Here is a 24,026-nt window from a genome sequence, read left to right on the forward strand (position 1 = left end):
AGGAATCGGATCTACGGTTTTTTTCGCCACTTAGAGGAAACAAAATCTTATTGTTGTTGCTTTTCTTTTTTTTCCCTTTTTTTCTTTTTTTTTGCAGTTTTTCTTTTTCTTTTTATGCACCTTTATGCCCTTGTTCTCTCCCTTTTATTATTTTTTCTTAAAAAAAGATCTCAAGTATATTATTGCAAGATTATAGGGACTCAAATGTAAATATAAAAATTATAGGGACTCACATAAAAAAGTACAAACCCAAAAATTAAAATCATATAAAAATGGAATACTCTCGACCAGTAGGTTCTGTTTTTGCAAACAGATCTTCAATCCGGCACATCAATTTTTTTTACCAAAATGTATGGGATATCATGGTATAGATTGAAACCGAGAGGAGTGTGCCTGGGATCTCGGACTCAAACCGAGACCGAGAGGAGGGGTGTGTTTATTTTCCTTTTTAAGGGGGAATCGGATCTTAGAGTCGGACTTTTTTTTTTCTGAGAGGGAGTTGGACATTTTTTTTACTTTTTTCGCTATTTATTTTGTTTTGACGGGAGTCGGACGTGAGAGGGAGTCGGACTTTTTTTTATTTTTTTCGCTATTTATTTTGTTTTGACGGGAGTCAGACTTTTTTTTTATTTTTTCGCTATTTTTTTTGACGGACAAAGGAAACATCTCTTATTTTTTAAGTAGTAGAGAAATGTCCAATTTTTTTAAAAAATTTTCGTGACATTTGTTAGTTAGTGTGTATGGAGTGTGTACGAGAAGCTGTATAGGCTATGTTACTATTGCAAGACTGCTATAAAAATTAAAAAATACCACTAAAACTATGTTACTATTGGCATGCTCGCAAAATTGAAAAGAAAAACAGTTGCAAATTTGCAAATACCCCCAAATACTGCAATTTACAGCGGCGCAAGATGGATTGTTTTGCAAATTGCCGGGGAAACGGCCGTGCCGCAGCCGGGGAAACGCCAAACCCGCCGCCGCCGCCGCCGCCGTCGTCCAACCAGAATCTTCCCTACACGCTGATTCAAACACCGGCCGCCCCTTCCCTCCACGCAGGGGGAGCTCCGCGATTACGCTAGAGTCAGTGTGACCTACTGCTCGAGTTCCCCTCCCGAATGCCGCCGCCGCCACCACCACCAATGAGAGGCTGCGACGAGCTCTCCTCGCGCCCGGAAGAGACGGAGGGAGGGGAGCAAGATCAGCATTGCTACGCGGTGGGGCGCAGGAGTCCCGAATCCGAGCGGCATCGAGTTGGTGTTGAGAGTTTCAGAAGTTCAGAATATTCAGAGTTGCAGTCATCTGAACGAAGGTATCGCACAGAACTGCTCTTGAAAATAATGGTACTTATATTTCACATACAATCAATTTACAGAAGAATTTACATGAGAGGCGATTACGCCTCAATTTTATTCCCAGCTTGATCAAGAATAGTAGGATTGCTTATTTTGATTTTGCTTCTCCTATATTGATATTGCGATTCCCCATGATTAGTTTCCTGTGTTGCATCACCTGCAATCCGCCACAACTAGAAGACTTTTTTGGATCCCGGGGCACGGGTCACCTCCAAACTTGGCTGCCATTACGGGAATAGAACATCCCCTCCTGCCTATGCAAGACTGAGAAAGAAACAAACAGTTAAATTGCTAATTAGAGAGCACATTATAACCTTGTGTGTATAGTTTACAAGTGATAAGAGGGTTGTATTTCTATACCTGCTTTACGACGGATTCTGATGATTCTGCATGGCAACTTCCAATTCTAAAGCTTCGGCAGTCTCCCACGGGGTTCCCGTAACTTGCGAACTCAATTGATGAGATACGATTGCCTCCCTGGCACCAGATTCGCACTTTTGGAACCTTTCCTCTAGACTGGAGAGGGGGGACGGAGAACTCATCGACATTTCCACATACTGTTGTGACAGACATTGTATTCACGGTAATCTGTAGCGGGTCGCCTCCCATTTCCTCAACAAGGACGAGGAGATTGTCTTTAGGTGTCAGGAAGCCTCGTGGTATGTGATATCTTCAGAAATGCATTGCGACGATGATTTTGTTCCTAAGGTTATAGTGAATACACAAGAACTTTGTGCTGAGAGGCAGAGGCTCTACTTACAGTGATTGAGAGGGCTGCCCACTTGGAGCCTTGAAGGAGACCCAATACCGTCCGATGCTCTCTCCATTGACCCATACTTCGCCCTTTCCCATGCTAGTAAGGTTTAGTGTCACTGCATCATTGCCCGGTGGTGTGGAAAAGGTTGTCTAGATCACAAAATAAACGATGTTAAGGTGTAGTTTAATGTTATAAAGAGGAAATCGAGTTTGCTATTTTCTTTACCTTATACCAAGTAAGCGGATGATATATCAAATTGTTGATATCCATCCATCGAACACTGTTTGTTCCTTCTTGCGTGTAGATACTATCCTTTTCTCCAAATAAGCCAACCTGCAATTAATATTTCAGCACAGGATTGAGCTTGTGATATTGCACTTTTTGTTTAAATTCCAAATGGATTGACTTATTTACTTGGTATCCCCATAGGTCGTTGTTGAGGAGATGCATTGGCTGTTGTCCCTGCTGTATACCCACTGTCTGAATCCCAAATGTTCTTCTTTCCATGTAGGCGCCAGAATCCTTCCAATTAGCAGATAAAGCTTAACTTTCATGGATGACTAGGTAGCTCACTAAGTAAGAGAGTGAATATTTATTATACAAATTTATGGTACTCAGGCTCAGGGGTTTATGTTGTGAAAATTATTGAATCAAGAAGTGTTAACACCCATGTGCCCACAAACAAAACACATCAAAAAACCAGGCAGCCATCTCCCATCCACCCAACCAAACACACCCTTACTCAATTTACTCTGAGTGCAACTTGCATATAAATATATACATATCACACCAGCACAACTTTCTCATTTGTTGAAGGCCCTGTTTATCTGAACATAATGGCTTCCTCCATCATAGTTTCTGCAACATTTTTTAAATTACCATGACAGATTGCAGGGTTCTTACCGGTGATCCAACCATTACACTAAGCAATGATATGGTGTTATCTCCTTCCTTAAGAGACATGTGCGTGTTGAGCACTATATTGCGAGGTCCATCATGACTGCCGTGTACACTCCCTAACCAAATTATTGAGGGCAATTATTCAACATTAGATAAAAGTGAATTCTGATAGGAGCAATGTAACGTATCATATGTAAAATATAATGGAGAAAATACCATTATCTGAGAGACAAAAATAGTGCACATTTAGTTCATGGCAATATATTGTCTAGTTATTGGTGTTAATTTTCATAAAAGTATATATTCAGAAACTTGGGGGACGACATTTATCTAATAGGATACTTACCTACATATTCATTGTTGACAAAAGCATGCAATATATGTGCTAGTGACTTGACATAGAGATGGGCAATCTGGTTGCCATCACTTGCTCTATTTTTGTAGCTGCATTTGAGTGAATTTCTCTTGTCATATAGTTATAATGATTGAAGACAAGTAAAAGTAGATCATGAACACTAACTTCGAAGCTCATTTACCTGACAATGTACCAGAGATAATCTGTCTCATCTTTAGTTGTTGTGAGCTGTTCAAATAGTTGGTTTCCAGTGTACGTAGACTTGCTCAAGTCTTGAGGAACTGGCTCTATGAATGCCTTCCAATTATTAATGTCATTGAGAGACTGTACTGCATTAGCTGTTCTTGAACCATGCTGAGCATTTACCTGTGATGAAAACAAATAAATAAATGAACATGAGGGGATGTGTTTGTATTTACATGTAATTAAAAAACAGAGTATATTCCTTAGTAGATCACTCACCTTGGCTGTTTCAAAAACTACATTTCTGCAATCTGAGAGAACACTGATGGACTTAGGGGCCAGCTCCAGAGATATATTACGGAATTCTACCTTTGGTGTGTTATGCTGATCGAAGTTTACTAGAAAAGCCACACACTTGAAATCTGTTTCAAAAACATGTGCCTAGAGTACATCCTAAATTATGTGCTTGTCTTGTGGAACTTTATTAAAAAATAAGAACCATAGTTCTTTCAGTAATTTCACCTCTTGTTGTTGGCCTAATGAAAAATTGGAGTAGCTCCCAAATAGTAATGGTTCTGATGATTGCTTTACTGCACAATGCAATTCTCTAAGATGACCCCATGTAGGTTGCCATATTAGACCTTAAGAAACAAGAAAGTTAAAATATAATATTCTTTCGTGGGGAAAATATAATTATTGTTAACTGTTAGTATATTGGTAAATGTATTTAGCATGATTTGTTTTGCATAAAAAGGATTTACCATATTCATCAAGAGGAGCTCCATCATAGTAGCTTGTTGTTACATATGAAGCAGCAAACCTCCCAAAGTTTGTCCCTCCATGGTACTGCATCATAAATTCGTCATCAACAATGAAACATTTGAAGGTTGTACTTTTTTTCTGCCGAAATGTAGCATTGGAAAATGTTCAGTGTGTTTCCTCTAAAGTCCATACCATGTAGTAGCTCACAAAGCTACCTTTCTTCCTTGCTATAAAAAGTGCAACTGCAAACGCAATATCTTCTGGAGCTCTCAATTTTGTATCATTACCATATATAGGGTAGCTGAATGCAGAGTTATTTTGACCGTTAGACCTTATTCCATCAGAACAATAAGATATATGGAAATCAAAGGACAAGTGCCATTTCAACATACCGAGATGTCCAATTTTCTGTCCACAATGCAGGCTTGTTAGGTGAGTTTGGTCCAACAAATGTTTCTCCGCAAATGAGCCCATTACAGGTATTAATCTAAAAATGAACTTGTCATGGGTTTATTTCTTTTAAAAAAAAAGACAGTATGTTTAATATTTTCAGGTAGCCATGTGGAAAATCATGTGAATTGCTGTAAGCATGACACTAACAACTGGATCTGGAGCATCATTCTGCTTGCACATCATCCATGGAACACCTGTTTGGAGACCAACAGCCATTGCAGCTGCCCAACGGACATAACGTGGTCCACTTGCGCCAAATGCAGGCTCAATCATCTGGTATTCATTCTCAATCTACATGTCAATTGATGTAGTTAGATGTAAATAAAACAACTTGATGCAACTATTAATTCAACTTAACATTTCTAACCTGAGAAATGATGATGGGGCCTCCTTGTGGGTAATAAAGCCCTTCATGTTTCATCATGGTTACTATCTTTGTGACAAAATTTTGCATGTGTTGCTGCATGGATAAAAACATGTAACTTATTGCGGTGTACATGACTGGAAAATGGAAACAGTTTTAAGATTATGGGATTGAAGAATCTTATCTTGTATGCACTTACTTTAAAGGGTTCATTGTCACTTCGGAAGGTAATGCTGGGAACATCATGTAGCCAAAATGGAAACCCTCTGTACTAACAAAGACTTGTTAAGGTAGTTTATGAAAGATGAGAACTTGTACTCTGATTTGAACATATTGCTTCCTTGAGTTCTATATACCAGAGCATTTCTCAAAAGATAACCTGTTATCTGCATAGGAAAATATTTCAATTCATTCATACCCGTACTTCCATTCTGCTTCTACGAAGGGACCAATCCTGAGGCTTACATAAAGCCCTTGAGCTTGAATTTCTCTGATGAATTTTACAAGATCATATCTTCCCTCAAAGTTATACTGTTACAATGGTACATTTAAGCATATCTTAGTTATGGAAATTCTTTTACTGAATATCTTCAATGCTCTTTTGACAGACAAACATATCAGACTGGAAAGAGTGAATACCTGACCCTGGATAGGCTCGTGAACGTTCCAGAAGACATAGGTTTGTATCACATCGAGGCCACCGTTCTTTGCTTTTGCTATGAGTTTTGGCCACATCTGCCAATTTATTGTGCACAAACATCCTAATAAATGATTTATGTGATGAATTGGAAAGCTTGGCAAACCAGAGAATTGCTCCAAGGAAAGCCGGAAATGCTATCGAAGTTCATAGTGATTGTTGCTTGAAAATTGTCCCAAATAACCAGACCTTTAGGCTATATAGGGTGCATGTTTTTGATGACTCAAACGCTGAGTGTAATTATTTGTGCTTTCCACTTTATATAACACGCTGAGCTAGAATGTAATTCTGGGAAATAGATGCATGTCTCAAAACTGCTACTTCTCTGGAAAGAGGAAACCAATATCTATTAAGCTGTTAGTTATCTGAAAAGAGGAAACCAATATCTATTCATCCTCGTCAATTTAAGATTCCCTTTGTTCGTAGATATTACACCTTTTGGAAATCACAGGTCTAATATTTTTCCCCTGATGGCTCAAGCTGTGGAAAATTGATGTCTTACCAAGGGGCCGGGACTATATATTTATAAACCAAAAAATTCTTTTAATAGAAGAGATAATACGAAGGATATGTGGAAGGCAAGGCACAAAGCCACAGATTATAGTTGTGACATAAACGTGCACAAGGGTGAAGTAGCATTCAAGTTATTGACTTCGTTCCTCGCAAAAAGGAAAATTTGTTAACTTGTTAGGAATCGTTCCTCAGAACAAGTTCATGTATGTTTCTCTTTTGTTTTCTGTAAGGTCATGCATGCTTAAAAATTGAGAAGTATAGTGTTGTAAGCTCTTTAATTCTCCCTTTTCCTTTCGATTTTCATCACCAAATTCACTTAGAAAATATAGATGACAACTATAGCAGCACCTAGTTGCACTACAAGTGTGATGAATGTATCTTGTGCATATAAATTTCAGGGTAAAATTTGCTACATGACACTCAGAATTTATGTAATTTGCTGGTAGACATCTAAAAACTGTATCACGGCTAAAACATATTGTGAAAAATTGGTAATTTGCTGAAAGACACTTCCGGTTTAATTGGAGAGAAAAATTCTTCAAAAAGACAAGAATACCCTTAGGGTTAAAAGCTTTTGAGATTGGAGTGAAGATGGAGTACGACGTATGCTAGTGATTTACTTTGGGTGATGGTGAATTTAGAGTTGCATGATTTCTAGATTTTCACTCTAACATTATGTTTGAAGCATGTGGTCCTAGGGGCATCCTCGTCTTTCTTAAAATTTATCTTTTCAATTGAGTCAGAAGTGTCCGCTAGCAAATTAACAGGTTTTTAGGGTATCTTTTAGCCGTAACACATTTTCTCGATGTCCATAAGCAAATTACACAAACTTTAAATATCCCGTAGCAAAATTTGCCAAATTTAAGGTATACACACCAATTTACAAGTGTTATTGAAAATTCGAGAAAAATTTGTACGTGAACTTTCAATAATATTCCACTTATGTATAAAGTCTCGTCTTTAAATTCATTATATATATATATATATATATATATATATATATATATATATATATATATATATATATATATATATATATATATATATATATATATATATATATATATATGTATATGTATATGTATGGAGGGGGAAAAGGTAAAATTCTAACAAATTTATACCCTTAAAATTATCAGATTTTCCATTTTTTAAGGCTAAAATATAATGAACTAGTATGGTGGCCCTCGCAGATTGCACGGCTAGTGCAATTATATTTTTTCTCATATAATAGCTTAAATATTTTCATATTTTATTGTTAAACTATATTAAAATGATAACATAATTTTAAATTTTGTACTAACTTGACCAAACTAACCAATGTGTGATATTCATTTGTATTGGATATACGTTATACCCTTAAAATTATCAGATTTTCCATTTTTTAAGGCTAAAATATAATGAACTAGTATGGTGGCTCTCGCAGATTGCACGGCTAGTACAATTATATTTTTTCTCATATAATAGCTTAAATATTTTCATATTTTATTGTTAAACTATATTAAAATGATAACATAATTTTAAATTTTATACTAACTTGACCAAACTAACCAATGTGTAATATTCATTTGTATTGGATATACGTGATAGTTATCAATTTCTTTTTAAAATTTTTAGTTTTAGTTATTTCTATATGGGACTCTAAACTCCTCTTTAACTATTTCCTATTTTTTAATTTCGAATTTCTGTTATTTATAAATTTTATTTCTATATGGACTCTAAACTCCTCCTCCAATATTCTTTTTTTCTTAATTTTGGATTTTAGTTATTTGTAAATTGTATTTTTATATGAACTCTAAACTCTTGTTTCAATATTCCTTATTTTCTAACTTAAAATTTCTATTATTTGTAATTTGTATTCCTATATGGATTCTAGACTTTTTTTCCATTATTATTTTTTAAATTTTTAATTTTAGTTATTTATAAATTATATTTCTATATAGACTCTGGACTCTTCTCGCAAGTTTTTTAAAATGGAAAACTTTCAAATGTAACTATATAATATAATTCCATCATAATTATACTATAACTTATATATAAGTATAAAAATATAGGCAACTTTTTATACCTAAATTATATAAAGTTGTAATGTAGTTACAATGAGTTAAAATTATTATAACTAGTTGTAACTATAATTTAACTTATATGTAACTAGTGTAGCACGAATCTTGACATAACATCGTACGACTGAAAATTCGGAAGCTAGGGAAGGAAAAAAGCTTGCGCAAACTTACTAGCAAATCCGATTAAGATGACGGAGACATTTGCAGTTGAACAATTTTGGTCCTAAATCCTGACACCTGTATAGGCCTATATATTGAGAACCCAGAGAGTGATACAAAACTTTGCGTGTGTCTTGAAGCCACTATTAAATATTGTATTAGGAGCTACTCCTACATGACTGTCAGTGTTTTGTAAAATGAATATAAACTGGTACAACATGATAACATGTCATGTAAGGGGGTGTTTAGATCCGGTGTGTAAAGTTTTGGCATATCACATCGGGTATTATATAGGGTGTCGCATGGGGTGTTCGGGCACTAATAAAAAAAATAATTACAGAATCCATCAGTAAACCGCGAGATGAATTTATTAAGTCTAATTAATCCGTCATTAGTAAATATTTACTGGAGCACCACATTGTCAAATCATGGAACAAATAGGCTTAAAAGATTCGTCTCACAAATTAGTTGTAATCTGTGCAATTAGTTTTTTTAGCCTATATTTATCACTTTATACATGTGTTCAAACGTTCGATGTGACAAACGTTTGATATGACAGGGTGAAAAAATTTTGGGTGAGAACTAAACTGGGCCTAAATTATATGTTATGACTAACTGCCAGTGAGTTATTGGATGTACTACCGCCTTCCTAAAATGTCTTTATTTTTTATCCATTCCATTTGTCTCTCCCTTCTATAAAATCCAATGCTATGATTGCTTAAAAGAAGTTATTTTGGTACAAATAAGATAATAAAAAATCGAGTTATTTTAGGTCGGACGAAATAAGGTAACAAATAGTAGTTGCAGTCATCCATATCAATAAGCACTGAGAGTAGGTTATGACAGGCTCATGTGAACAAGCTATATATTCTTTTCAAGAATAGAAAAAGGAAAACAAGAAAACATAAAGTCTCCATCACCTCCATCGCAATCAAAGAAAAACTGTGACATTTCCCTTTAAAAAAATTCCCTTCAAAAAGAAAAACTGGACAGCCGAACCTAGTTTAGCCCTGAAAACTACACGACCATCTATGAACTCTACGAAGACTACTCCCTCTGTTTCAGGTTATAATACGTTTTTACTTTAGTCAAAATTAAACTGATTTTGACCAAATTTATAAAAAAATCAATAACATTTTTAACCCAAGATAAATTTATTATAAAAATATATTCAATTATTGATTTGATGAAACTACTTTAGTATTATAAATATTATTATATTTATCTATAAACTTAGTTAAATTTACAACAGTTTGACTTTGGCTAAAATCAAGATTGTAACCTGAAATGGAGGAAGTACTTAGCTACACGACCACCTTGAACGTTAATTAATTAAATGAAAACCGGGAGCTAATGCTGTCAGCAGATTGGCATCAAAGCAGATGAAATGCAGCTACCTCAGGGGTGCTCCTGGCGTAGTGCATGTCGCCGGAGAAGAACATCCTCCGTGCGCCACTCACCACCAGAGCCCGGCCATCGTACGTGATCTCCCTTCCCAACTCCGCCCACCGGCTCTCCGCCGCCGCCGCGACGACGACGAGCGCCGCCGTGATGGCCATGCCTCCCCGCATGTCTGATCACTGACTGAATTTGCCGGCCTTTTTCAGTTTCTTCTCAGCTTTCGTGACCTCTCATGCCACCTTTGTGGAGGCATGGACGGACGACTTTGGGTGAAACCGGCAGTTGAGGAGGGAAATATGTGTGTGTATATATCGGTCTCTTAGTTGCAACTTTGTGTGATAAGATTTGCTATGTTTTGCTAATGCTCGGCTAGTTGGGTAACGAGTACTTCCTTCATTTTATATTATAAGTCATTTTGGTTTTTTTCCTAATCAAACTTTGTTATATTTGACTAAATTTATAGAAAAAATAGCAACACTTTGAATATCAAATTAGTTTTATTAAATCTAGTATTGAATATATTTTAATAATATGTTTGTTTTGTGTTAAAAATGCTACTAAATTTTTCTGTAAACTTAATCAGACAACAAGAAGTTTGACTAGGAAAAAAAATTAAAACGACTTATGATATAAAATAAATGGAGAGAGTAAAACTTAGGTAACACATCCACAGGGCAGAACTAATTAACCTCAAGTTTACAGTGATCACTGAGATCAGAGTAGTAGTTTCGAGGGTCACTGTTGTTGGTTCAGGTCACTTGTTATGCATATGCCTCGTTTGACTAACGACGTGACCTATTTTCACCGCCGAATTACGTTGTATACATGTGGTTCGAAACGTAGGTAAGAAAATCACCGTGATGCGAGGACATCGAACGGCATGCGATCGCTATTGATTTAAAGCACTTTGTTCAGTGTACCTGCTAATTGATTTTGCACTTGTGTGTGTTTGCTCTACGCACCGACTCATGTCCAATTTTCAGTTGGGATCCCAGGACGAAATGGTTCACACTCAACACGTACGCTACCACTTTTCGGTGATCGTAATTATATCGTCTATCACCAACTGAATGATCAAGATTCAAGAAGGACGTGTTCTTCTGATGCTTGCCCTGCGACATGTTCCTTTTTCGTTGAAGTTTAAATGCAAAAAGGAACATGAATTATTATTATTGGTTTAGTAGCAGCCAGCAACAACGCAGCCAGCTCTCGGGCAGATTGAGCGATCACTCAGGCTCCACTGCCAGCAATATAACTACTATCCTAATCGATAATTAACACACATAAAATTTCCCGGTCACTAGCATATAAGCTTTTCGCTGCCTAGACTCGATGGTGCAAATCTAACATTTAGGCCCCATCGTTTCGTTTTTTTTTCTAATAAGCTAAAATGGCTTATTAGGAAATAAAAATAAAATTGTAGGTAAAACTTTTATATATGTGTTCTTGGTGACTTAAAAGCCAATGCTGAAAAAGAAACTACGTTGAAAATATCTCAAAATCACTCTCAAAATTAAGTTTGAAAATTTAAAATTTGGCTTTTTCTTTGGTTTAATGGGCCATCCGATGGGAGCCTAAATTTGTAGTTTGAGAATGTCAGTGACAACCCAACCACACGTATGTAGTTTGAGGCTGTGTTCAGATCCAAAGTTTGGATCCAAACTTCAGTCCTTTTCCATCACATCAACATGTCGTACACACAACTTTTCAGTCACATCATCTCTAATTTCAACCAAAATCCAAACTTTACGCTGAACTAAACACAGCCTGAGTACATTACTTTTAGTACCACAGTGCTGAGCCAAAAGGAGGCTTGCACCAAGCCACCAACATAAATGTCACTTGAGTCCAAGCCACTAACGAAAGTGTAGAAGACCTGACACAACTGTGTGATATTATATTTCCACTGCTGCATACTGTATTTTTATACTTTACATAATATTGGATAATTGAACTTTATTGTAGGGAAAAAATATACTTGCACAATTCTTTAACAATGTGGTTTAAAGATGGTGATATCTCCATCCCAAATATGTAGTTGTTTTTAACTATGATTCTAGATAAGTATTTATTTAGATTTATAACTAGATATATTTTAGGACACAGATAGTAGTCATCTTTGGCCAAAGAAAGGCTGCTTATTCCTGGTAGAAATTTCATAGAAAACGAGAAAACTCCTGGTATTTCAAAGGAGGTCGAAATTCCTATGGAAAATGTGAACTGGCCTATTCTTTGGAATTTAGGAGAAAAATAATTCTTTCCTCCTCTTGTTTTATACTATATTTCAAAGGAGGTCGAAATTCCTATGGAAAATGTGAAATGGCCTATTGTTTGGAATTTAGGAGAAAAATAATTATTTCCTCCTCTTGTTTTATACTAAAGAGTTTTTCCGTGTAATATCCAAGCAGCAATTTTTAAAGCTTTTTCATTTTTGAAATCATATAGGAATTCAGATAACTAAATTTAGGCTATATGATTTTTTTTCAACCACTCCATCTGTCGAATAATTGTGTTCGGCCATTTCACTTTGACCGTTAATTAATGTGATTATATCATGATGAATGAAAGTTGTATGGTCATACGTCTGTCACTAAAAACTTCGATAATATAACATATATATTTTATAATTCTTCTGAAAAGAGATAAGCCGTCAAATTTTAAACTTAAATATTATCTACGTCAATTATTCGAGAATGGAAGGAACAGTATTATATTTTCCAAGAACTATGTGTTTTAAGGAGTTCCTAATAAGAAGTATGTTGTATGCTAAGGTGCCAAGAACCGATGAAAAACTCTCAAAATCAACTCCATAAACCACCGGACCAAAATTAACGAAAAGGAGTATACATATACAGAAAAAACAGCAATGTCCAATATGAAACTAAATTATGTATGTAGCTTAATCGATTCAAGGCATGCAGTGGAGGCGATCACGTACGTACCTCAGGGGTGCTTCTGGCGTAGTGTATCTCCCCTGAGAACAGCATCACTCTCGTGCCGTTAACGATCAGGGCCCTCCCGTCATACGTCACCTCACCTCGCTGGTCATCACCGTCTTCTAATTCCTCCTTCGTCCCCGCCGCCGCCGCCGCCGGCGACGACGACGACGACCACAGCGCCACCCCGATGAACAACACCACGGCGAGCACAGCAGCCTCCATGACGGCGGCTAGCTATGCTGTCTCGTCGTCGATCGATCTCAATTCTCAAGCTGGCTCCTCCTGCAGTATCTATCTATCTATCTGCTCTCTACTTAGATGCAACCTTGCAATCTACAATGGCAGCATATATAGAGACATATAGCTATAGGTAGGTAGCTAGAATGATTGGGTATCTATCGAGGGACCCCTAGTATTGTCCTCGGCTAATGCAAAGAAAAGATAAGGGCACGGTTTCGGCTGACGAAGCCCCTCTCCTCTCTCTGTAACTAGAGAGGTAGGCAAACCTCAGGTGCAAGTGAGAAAGGGATCGCGTGCAGGCGAGAGATGGAAGAGGATTAGGGCCATGTATTGATGCCTTAATGATGTTGGCTCGATATGTTATCTGCACTATAGTCATGCCTTTTTTAACGTAGAGTGCACCACTGAGCCACTTGATCCTCATCTAGCTCCTAGTAGGGTATAAGGGGACTATACTAATTAGAATGGACTATCATAAGCCTCTTCTCATCCATTGATTAGTTTGATAGGGAAACTTTTACCTCGTATTCAATATTGCCTATAGCTGTATATGCAAGCTTGCCAAATCTTTTCCATTTTCCAATCAAGCAAGCAACTTTTGGTTGCAGATAATTACCCCTTTTCTCAGCGCATTATGTGACAAAATGGACGATATGTTTATGGTAATAATTTCCAGCTCGACGCATGCCGTTCAAGCGAACAGAGCGCATAACTAACATGTGACTTTCTGGTGCAGGTTTCACCACATAATTCTTCAGCTTTGCAGGTTTCACCGCACTCAACTTTCAGCTCGATCGTGCGAGTCCGTTTCCGGTGATCATTGATCAGCGATGAATTGATGACGATGAACGAACGGGCAGTTTGTGCCGCTGGTTAATTACGTTGTGTGTGGCTTAATTTTCCAGGCCGTAATAAAGCAGCAAAAGCATTGGTCCTCCAGGCTAGGATAGCCGCCGTGCAGAAACCTAGTATACACGCACTACAAAGCTGCCATTATGCCGGCTTCAAGCGTGCACGCACGGCGTTCACGCACGTAACAATCTGTGGTTGTAGATGCATGTTTATATGGTCCCCCAAGAATCTGTGAGCCTGGAAGCGGTTCGGTGGCTGAGTGTTTGAGACAACAGTTCACGATCAGCATAGTTTTTTTTCTTTGTAATGGAATAAATTTTGACATTCGCTCAACAAGTTACAATCAATTATTATACAAATTCATTCAAAAGCGACCACATATCAAAGGGTTCACATGAACACACCGAAATTTAACAAAAACGGCAAGCACAAATTAATAAGCACCAACACAAAATAAAAGAAACCACAATTTAATGAATCCTATTTATGAATCTTCATCCGAAGTTGATATATATTAATTGGGTTTCCTTTTTTTCCCTACTACCTATATATAATTTGCAAGTTCTTTTTTACCTACATATAATCTTCTTATCCTTTAGTCCTCTTTTAATCATCTCAATGTTTCTCGAGAGAAAAATCATCTCAATGTTATCGTCTTCTCATCTCACCTTCGAGCACAAGAACCATACGATAAATACTTCATACATCCCATAATATACGGGATGTTAGAGAGATTTGACTCATTTTAGTACTACAAATAGAATGAGTTACATCTCTTATTCAGATTCAGATGGTGCTTTGAGTTTTGCATTAGATGTGATTGTTCAGTAGACTTAGCTTGGATGTAGGTACACACAACAAGCAGCTACAGAGCCCAAGACAAGACCTCTACGGCATCGATTGCTGTAGCTAGGACAACCGAACACATACCGGCCCCTAGAGTGATTTAGGCCCGGTTTAAATCCCATGGTAAATTTTTTCACCCTATCACATCGAATATTATACACATGTATGAAGTATTAAATATATAAAAAATAAAAACTTGTTACACAGATTGCGTGTAAATTGCAGGACGAATCTTTTAAGCCTAATTGTTTCATGATTTAACAATGTAGTGTTGTAGTAAATATTGGTAATGACGGATTAATTAGACTTAATAAATTCGACTCGCAGTTTACAGGCGGATTCTGCAATTTGTTTGGTTATTAGACTACGTTTAATACTTCAAATGTATATCCATATATTCGATGTGATACGGTAAAAATTTTTATCCCTGAATCTAAACACAGCCTTAAAGTAACAAAGTAATGTGTTTAACGTATCAATGAAGCTCAAAAAATACTTTGATTTACTATTGAATATCCTTTGTAGTGCAACATGCTGTTTTGGACCATCCAATGAAGATCTATCGTCCAAAAACATGAGCTAATAGCAAGTGTAACGTAGCACCTCTGCATTTTCTTCTTCGTTCTTCGATGCAGAGGATCTCATTCCCCACCTTTTACACATGTAACCTACAGCCCTTCTCTTTCTCATGCACTAATATATCTTCCTCAAAACCGATTTCCTCGGAACTAACACCGACTCTTTTCTGATCCAGAACTTTTGTCAACACCAATAACCGAGCCCTTCTCTCCACATGGCCTACACACCCAACACACACAAACACAAATTTCCTTAGACCTTGTTCGGTTAATCCTTATAAGAGAAGAATTAGAGAGAATTTATTCCACATTTATTGTGTTGTCGAATTGTTTCATTAATCCTCTCCGATCCTCTTCAATACCTTTTAAACCGAACAAGGGCTTAAAAGAAAGTCATCCCCCTCTCTTGCCTCAACCCTAACCCTAAGGCACTTGGCACGATCAGAGGTGGATAGAGATGTAGGGGTTGTTTGGTTCACTACCACAATTTTGTCTCACCATGCCACAACTCTAGTTAGTTAGGTTTGATTAAATTAGGCATCTGTTTGTAGGGGTGGGCATTCGATTAGACCAAAAATTCAGTCTCGATCTTCGGTCTTTTTTGAAAGTTCGATCATCTAAAGCGCAAGACCATTCGGTCTTGAAAAATTTTGAAGACCAATCAATTCGGTCTCGATCTCGGTTAGACCGAAATTTCAGAAATACTCCCTCCATTCCAAAATATAAGGCATAACCACCCTTAACCCAAAGACCAAGAAATAATAATTATTATCTTGTATTTTGGATCATCCTAATAAATATGATGCATGCATCCAATAGAATTAGAGAATGTGAGAGTGAAGGATTTAAAAATATAATAATTTAATGGAGAAGATGTCATGGTTAATTGCATGCATGCATGCATACCTTATATTATGGAACATCTTAAAAAAAGTGGTTTTGCCTATATTATGGAATGGAGGGAGTATTAAGAAGAATAGCACAAATCCTCAATAAATTTCAGATCCAAAAAAATCACACAAGAAGAAAATTCATAAAAATCCCAGATCGGCTTTCTTCACTGTCATATACTCATCCAAAAAATCATACACATGAAGAAATTTCATAAAAATCCTAGATCGGCTTTCTTCGCTGTCATATACTCATCCCAAAAAATCATACACATGAAGAAATTTCATAAAAACCCAGATTAGCTTTCTTCGCTGTCATATACTCATCCTAAATCGGCTTTGGCGCCACTCGTTGCCGTTGGGGTGGAGGAGGCACCATCAGATGTGCCCCCGAGGCGATGGATGCCCGCGCGGTGGAGGGCGGAGGTGGCGCCGGCACGGTGGAGGACGAAGGCGAGACGACGCCGGAGCAGTGGAGGGCTGGAGGCCGAGGCCGAGCATGGTGGAGGCCGAGGCCGAGAGGATGGGGAATGCTGTGCGCCTCTCCACTTCTTCTATGGTTAGATAACTATTGGGCTTATTGGGCTTCGCTTGTTGCGCCAAAATTTCGGTCATTTTCGGTTAATTCAGTTAACCGAGCCCAATAACTGAATTGACCGAAATAAATTCGGTCTTTCGATGACTAGGACCGAACAGGTAAACGAATTTTTTGATCTCGGTTTTTTCGGTTCGGTTCGGTCTAAATGTGCCCAGCCATATCTGTTTGGTTCGTGCCACACTTGTGGCAAGATTCCTTCACGATGATGTGGGTCTCACATGTCATTGGCACGTAAAAGTGTGGCAAGCTTACTCTTCTATGGCTGAAGTGTGGCTTTAATTTCATTGGCAACATGTTAGGCATGTTAGCTAAATGAAGTATAGCAAACTTTGACAATATGATTATGCCAACCAAACAACTCCGTAATTTTCATCCGGATGTTGTTTATAGCATTGTGGTTTTACGAGGACGATATCTCATGGGGTAATGTCACTGAATCTGCGTCCATCTCGGTTTCCCTTGGAGCGGTCAGGACAAAGCTGACTTCACTTCAGCGCGTCAGGTCACGCAACCAAAGATACTGTAGGATCAGGCCCACACCGCGACGAGGCCAGGTGTGCTCTCCACACGGCCCAAACCCGTGGGAAGGTAGCAATCTCGCCGTTTTCCTTTCCCTCCTCGTCACTGCGGTGTGGGCCGTACGGTGGAATCCGGAGCATTTCCCAGCCCTCCCCCCGCGGCGGCGCAAATGCGCGGGGAATCCACACGCTTTGTCCTCGCCTTCCGCTCCGCCGAAACCACGCGCGCACGGCTGCAACGTACTACTACGAGCGTGCACGACTGCACGAGCTCCCGTGCGGCCGTGCGCCGGGGGGGTGCGGGTGCGGGGGCTCGCGTTGCTTCGTCGTGTCGCGTCGCACGCGGCGCCCGTGAATCCGCGCGCTGGTCGCCACTTTTCCCTCCCTCGCGAGTACGTCGACTCGCGAAGCAGGAAGCACGAGGCTAGGTGTTCCGCCATCAGGGGCCACGCACAGCAACGTGACCATTTCATGCACAAGAACAGATGATGAACCAAAATGTCTTGATTCCTACTGCCAATTTCTTTTTTTTTCACGAAGCAGAGAGAGAGAGAGAGAGAGAGAGGAACTGATCATGGATACCGATCAGGCAGGATTGAATTGCGAGTACAGTGGAACGGTTGAGCCTTGAACGCCCACGAATCATGATCCATGATGGGCCTGCCTGCGCCCGTGGGAGCAAAAGCCTGCGCGGCTGTGTGCCTCCTCCAGTCGAGCTGAGGCTGAGCTATGAGATCGCTGTGATGAAGTTAATGGCACAATAGTAGCATTGCCCAGTCAGTATAAAACCATGATAGCACCGAGCTACTCCTTCACTGCACCGCCCGGCTTTTAGTTTTATCATTTCCATCGCCATGATGAATGATGCATGTTTCACCGGCAACCGCTCTAGAAGATTCAGTGCGTTCTTGTTGGGTTCAACACGGCCATACAATACAAATTCTGGTCACTGGTGACCATGCATGTTGGGGGTGAAGTTAACTATGGAATGGTGCAATGAGAAGAGAGTTAGAACATGGGAGTGAGAGAAGACAGTTGGTCAAACGCCACAGATGATACCAGACATACAAACAAACACACCGCATAATACAAATTGTAGAGTGCTTACTACTTTATGCACCATACCGTCCCTGCTCAAACAAACAAGCAGACACGCAGAGAACAGCACAGGATTACAGGGAGAGCGGGGTCAGCTTTTTTGGCTTCTTTACAACAGCAAAGTGAGAGGCTACAGCTAACCAAAGAGGGATAGAATCAAAGAACACACACAACACACCATCACACTGTCAAACACACATGCATATGCACACATACATACACACAGACAGCACACATGGGCTTTGGGGATCAAGTTATTGGTGTAGTTACTAGTCACTGAACTTATTGATCTCTTCTTGTAGAAGTAGGAGAGAAGCTCGCCTTTGGCAGTAAAAATTTGTCAAGCCAGCAGCCAGAAGTTCTTCTGCCACCGGGTGCTGATGAGGTAGCCGCCGACGCCCTTGCTCTGCCGCCTCACCGCCAGCGTCAGGCAGTCCGCCCTGTTGATGCACTCCTCCACGAACTCCTCGCCGCTGCTCCTCATGAAGCTGCATTTCAAGCACACAGGGAACAAACAACAGAAAATTTTCTTTAATCTCAACAAGGACTATAGCAGGTGCACACAGCGTGGCTGCGTGGCCAGTTTTGAGTTCATTTGCACTTGGTGAAAAGGTAACTTTCCCTGAGAAACTTTTCACTTTTCAGAGTAACTTTGAAAGGTTTTCGTGGAGTTTTTAAAACTTCAGATGTCTACTACTACTACATAGTAGTACGACAGCAGCAGCAACTCAAGCAGTGGTCAGGGCCTCAGTGATACACTACCACACAGTACTATTATCATGGTTCTTGCTGCTTGATTCATTTAGGAGAGTTTAAGCTGCCTGGAAGGACATCTTTGACTACTACGAAAGGCATCTGTGATTTAAGGATGGTATTGGCACATGGCTCTTGCTGTTGATGAGTTTTCACACAAAAGGCAGTGACCCCATTCCTGGCCTACTTACTGATAAAGTTTCTTCCCAAAATTTCCTGACTATACCAAATAGTGTGATCCTATATTTGTACATTTTAGAAACACAACTTAAGCTGTTAAAATATTACTCTGAGGAACCTTCAGACATGACCAGCTATTAAAGTACTAACATTTTGCTTATAAAGAAACAAGGGACTTGACAGTGCGATGGGCTGTGCTACTGTGCCAGCTATGTAAAGATTCTCTCTCTTTCACCTTTGTGCAGAACTACTATTCTGTGGGCATAGATGAGGGATTGTGATGCATGCATGCATATGCTTAGATGTAGTAGTACAAGCTTTACCAGCAGAAAGGAGATGGCTTGCATTGGCTCAGCACCAGCACAGATGCATCCAGCTTCTTCACCTGGCTGAGGACGGTGCCCAGCTTGGGCCCTTGGATCACAAGCGCCTCAACCTCCACCTAACATTCATCCAAACCAGCTTTGTAAACATTGCAGAGTACAGTGAGAATGTGAGATAACCGTGATGGATGAGCCCTCCGTTTTCACGGGCAAAAAGACGAGGAACAGTGCATGCATCCTCTGCTAAACAAAACAAAGACAAGTACATTCACGAATAAAAAAAATGGAGATGTGAAGTACACTGGGATGCTGGTTTTTTTATTCGTGCAACAGGGTTACAAGGTCACAAATGTTGAGTTCTTTACATTTTAGCCCCAGAAAAGGACACGGATTTTGCATTAAAACCCTTTTGAAATGCTTCTGAACAACTTTTGGTGCAGTCCTTAAAGGCCATCAAATTTTTGAGAATTTGACTATGGTTATGAGAGCATCTAGATGGGAGCCCCACGATTTTTTCTTTATCTTGCTTTTATGAAGTTGAGGCCTTTTAGGCTTTAGCTTTAAGTCTGCCATGATCCATCAATGAAAAGTTGGCTATGATTCTTTTTCCATGAATGTTCTGATCTGATCTACTCCATCTACCTTGCATAACTCTTGGCTCCAGGTTGCCCAAGAACCAAATGCACATGTGAAAAAGAGCAACAAAAAACAACCGAAGTTCTCTTAATATATGCTTAATGAGAACAACAGAGTACTTTCTTGAAAGCGAGGAGAACCATAACCTACAACCAGTTCACTTGTTACAGTGTCAATTAAACCAAACTTTTGCCATTCATAGTTCATACACTGTATGACTTATATGTTCCTGAGCAAACTAGAACGCCCTTTACTGTAGTCTGCCACTTATAAGCTCGGAATGCAAAAATGTAAAGCACCTCGCCGTAATTATATTAAGTGAGTGACAAGCTCAGAATGGCAACCTCAGTGTGTCACTCAAGTTCAAAATGATAAGCACAGTGTGCCACCTCAGAAGTCAGAATGACAAGTATAGGAGAACAAGAAACATATCACATTGTGCAATTCATAAGTTGAAAAAAAAACAGTGCAGTTCTACACGATCAATGAACCAAAAACACTAGAAATTGAAGTGCTCATTCCTAAAAAAAATTAATATTTGGGCTTGCATGATTAGAAAGCTGGGTAGCTTTAAGCACGCACCTCGGGCTTGCAGGCCTTGCAGAGTGAGCCGAGGGAGTTGGCGAGCGCGGAGGCGTCGCCGCCGCCGTGGGGGAGGACGTGGAGCAGGGTGAGGAAGTCCCCCTTGCTGGCGACGTGGGTGAGCGCCCACATCATGGCGTGCTTGGCACCGGAGCTCTGGTCCACCACCACCATCACCCGCTTCCTCCCCGCGGGGGCCTCCTCCCTGCTCCTGCAGAGCCCGCCGCCGCCGCCTCCGCCCCCGCCGCGGCGGTGGTGCCCCCTCGCCTTCTTCCTGGACCACCGCCTCGACCCCCTCCTGCCGCACTCGGCCGCCGCCCACTCCTCGCCCAGCTCACGCGGCAGCGGTGCGCCGTCGCTCGCGCTGAACTGGCGCAGGAAGTGCTCGCTGCTGCCACCGCTGCTCCCCATCGGCGATCTCCTCCCCCTCCTCTCGATCCAGTGGCGTGGTGCACTGCTCGGCGCGTCGCGTCGCGGTGCTTGCTGCTAGCCGCTGCCGCTGCCGCGCTCGTGTGTTTGGGCTTCTGGTCTGGTGTTCGCGTGTGCGTGTGTGATGTAACGTTGTCTCCCGTTTTTAAAGCGGACACATCACACATGCACGCACTGGATGACTGGAGACTGGAGAGAGCTACTGTACTTCTAAAATTTTGGGCTTTTTTCTTCTAAAATTTGATAATGCTAAATGAAGAGACCGAAATTTGGTAAAGTCAAGGAATATGGAGTCCGTAAGATAATGATGGCGAAAATGTGTTTAGCTTATTACCCAAATAAATTTTTGTAATACCAAATTGGTGACCAAATAGGTCATTTGTCTCAGGTTTTCTTTTTTTACTTTATGCCACCGGATGGTGTACTCACAAATGTTACTATCCCAAAAAAGTTTGATTATTTGTCACCTCGGTCCACTAAATTATTTCTATTTTGTTATTTTAGCTAGCCAACTCAACAATTAATCTGGATAAGAAATAGCACTGTCGTGTTCATCTTCTTCGTCTTGCGGCTTGCCTATTACAGAGGAGAAGAAGCTACAATGGAACAACATCTGTGCAGGTTAAACGGTCATGGCCTGAGCTCTAACAACTCTAGATCAGCGCCTCCACATCGGATGGTGATGTGGCATCTCGATCTCCAACACCGCCAAATCAGTTGGTAGCCAATCAGTGTGCCGAGCTCTAGTTCCTCCAAATCGATGTGGCTCCCTCATCCTTGATTCCCTCAAGCACGATGAGGATAATAGAAGAGACGATGTTAGTCTGGCTCTCTTGGAGGAGTGATAATGGGAGGGTTGCCGGCGAAGGTTCAGCTCGCTTGGAGCGGCGATGGCAAGAGGGGGAGCCGACTGCGAGCTAGCTTGCTCGGAGCTTAATCGGTGTACCTAGAGGTGTTGTTGCCACATGGTTGTTGTGGCCACACGGTCTTGACCACCATGAACACCTCCACAAAAAGACGGCCTAGGTGCAAGACGTTGTCTCACTGATCGGCGCCCCGTCTCCACCTGGATTGATGTGGTCGAGTGTGGCCATGGCCGAGCTTCTCGTCGTTGATCCAACCACAATGAATCTAATCAGTTACGTCCAATTCGTGTTAACGTTTATGAGATTGTAGACACTAAGATTTAAACATGTAATCAAATCTTCACCATAAAGATCTCTCTAGTGGTACTCCTTGTGTTCTCTTAAATGCACAAAATTCAGTAATTTTATTTTGTTTTTCAGTGTAAAGTTGGGAAAATTCCCAGGCTACAACAGAAGACACTCAAGTGAAGTTATTATACGAGTAGTATAAAAAAAAGAATGCATCGAACTAAAATAGTTTTTGTTGAAGGGTGAACAGTGATTTGTATGTAGAAGGTCAAGTAGCTGATCAATGCTGAGAGAGAAGGAACAGATCCGTGCATACCAATTTTGGGACCGGTTCTGTGGGCACATCACATAGGTAGTAGGTGCCTTTGAAACAGTAGGACGGTGCTACTGGGCGTAAAGTGGAAGTTCGTACGCGTTTCACGTACTTGTTGGATAGTCATTCCGTTTTCAGCTTCGTATGATCGTCCCGTGGACTGCAATGGCTTGAGCTACAGGAGACTTGTTTGGCTGTGATGTTGCGTGACACCAGCCTAGCTTTCGTTGCACTGTGCTGGAGGGTGACTCGTCCTACGACGACTGTTTCTCTCGTGAGCACCGATGTGTTGTGTCCGGTTGTTGCAGCAGTATACTCCAAAATCCATTACTGGTTACTACTGGATACGGCTTTTTTTTGTTGGGACTTGGGGACTGATTGCTCCAAAATCCATTGATTAGTCGTCGGTTTATTACTGAGCTCGGCAGTCGTAGTACATCGCACTACGTGACAGAAGTACTACTACCGTTACAAGTTGAAAAAAGAAAAATAAATAACAAGTACGATTCTTTTTTCAGAAAAAAAGAATTGAATTACATCGAACTATCGTGATAATCTGAATTGCATACATATAAAACTAAACATTTGACGTCCTCCAACTTTTGACACCGAACGAGTACTCCATAACAGTGTTTTGAACGGTTTCCGAACACGTTAAAGTGTAAAACGTGACAATCCATCCATAACAAATACTCCCTCTAGTTACATATTAATTGACGTTTTAGACAAAGTTAAGGTCAAACTTTTATAACTTTGACCATCAATAACTTTAAAAATATTTAGTTTAAAGGAACTGGAACAATATATATAAATTTGTCTTTTAAAGTACTATAATAAAAGTAAACATGCATTTATTTATTATATATATTATAATAGAAAAATAAGATCAAACATGTATCTTTAGACCGTGTCATTGTCCAAAACGTCAATTAAAATGAAACCGGAGGAAGTACTCCCTCTGTCCCACAATATAAGGTATTTTGAGTTTTCGCTTGTAACATTTGACCACTCGTCTTATTCAAATTCTTTTTTACAAATATAAAAAACGAAAAGTTGTGCTTAAAATACTGTAGATAATAAAGTAAGTCACAAATAAAATAAATAATAATTTAAAAAATTGAATAAAACGAGTGGTCAAACG

At 39.8% G+C, this 24,026-nt stretch overlaps 2 protein-coding genes and 1 long non-coding RNA gene across 5 annotated transcripts; 1 reads left to right on the forward strand and 2 right to left on the reverse strand.

The window, feature by feature from the left end:
• Positions 1–1,054: 1,054 nt before the first annotated feature.
• LOC107280864 (uncharacterized) lies at positions 1,055–6,226 on the forward strand. 2 transcript variants are annotated; one of them, XR_010741428.1, is made up of 5 exons: positions 1,055–1,309; positions 4,733–4,788; positions 4,863–5,038; positions 5,735–5,805; positions 5,920–6,226. It is a non-coding gene; the product is annotated as an uncharacterized lncRNA (long non-coding RNA). The 2 variants fall into 2 exon arrangements; XR_010741427.1 differs by lacking the exon at positions 1,055–1,309 and having other exon boundaries at positions 4,606–4,788.
• On the reverse strand, positions 1,299–13,397 carry LOC9270707 (beta-galactosidase 7). Of its 2 annotated transcripts, none has more exons than XM_015782562.3 (19): positions 12,899–13,397; positions 5,766–5,861; positions 5,545–5,657; positions 5,326–5,392; positions 5,130–5,222; positions 4,910–5,053; positions 4,702–4,796; positions 4,502–4,610; positions 4,309–4,393; positions 4,070–4,188; positions 3,827–3,988; positions 3,546–3,730; positions 3,356–3,453; positions 3,013–3,125; positions 2,524–2,631; positions 2,335–2,442; positions 2,113–2,258; positions 1,713–2,022; positions 1,299–1,616 (listed from the first exon to the last, which is right to left on the reverse strand). In XM_015782562.3, the coding sequence occupies exons 1-19, from the start codon at positions 13,115–13,117 to the stop codon at positions 1,506–1,508; spliced, it is 2,481 nt and encodes an 826-aa protein (XP_015638048.1). In that variant the 5' UTR covers positions 13,118–13,397; the 3' UTR covers positions 1,299–1,505. The 2 variants fall into 2 exon arrangements, with proteins under 2 accessions (XP_015638048.1, XP_025881690.1); XM_026025905.2 differs by lacking the exon at positions 12,899–13,397 and adding an exon at positions 9,953–10,126.
• A 5,104-nt stretch (positions 13,398–18,501) lies between these two features.
• Positions 18,502–21,537, reverse strand: LOC4338865 (uncharacterized). The gene is made up of 3 exons (XM_015782993.3): positions 20,990–21,537; positions 19,772–19,890; positions 18,502–19,003 (listed from the first exon to the last, which is right to left on the reverse strand). The coding sequence occupies exons 1-3, from the start codon at positions 21,398–21,400 to the stop codon at positions 18,856–18,858; spliced, it is 678 nt and encodes a 225-aa protein (XP_015638479.1). The 5' UTR covers positions 21,401–21,537; the 3' UTR covers positions 18,502–18,855.
• Between the last annotated feature and the right edge of the window lie 2,489 nt (positions 21,538–24,026).

This window comes from Oryza sativa, chromosome 5, assembly GCF_034140825.1.
Source record: "Oryza sativa Japonica Group chromosome 5, ASM3414082v1".
In the NCBI taxonomy this organism is placed as follows: Eukaryota; Viridiplantae; Streptophyta; class Magnoliopsida; order Poales; family Poaceae; genus Oryza; species Oryza sativa.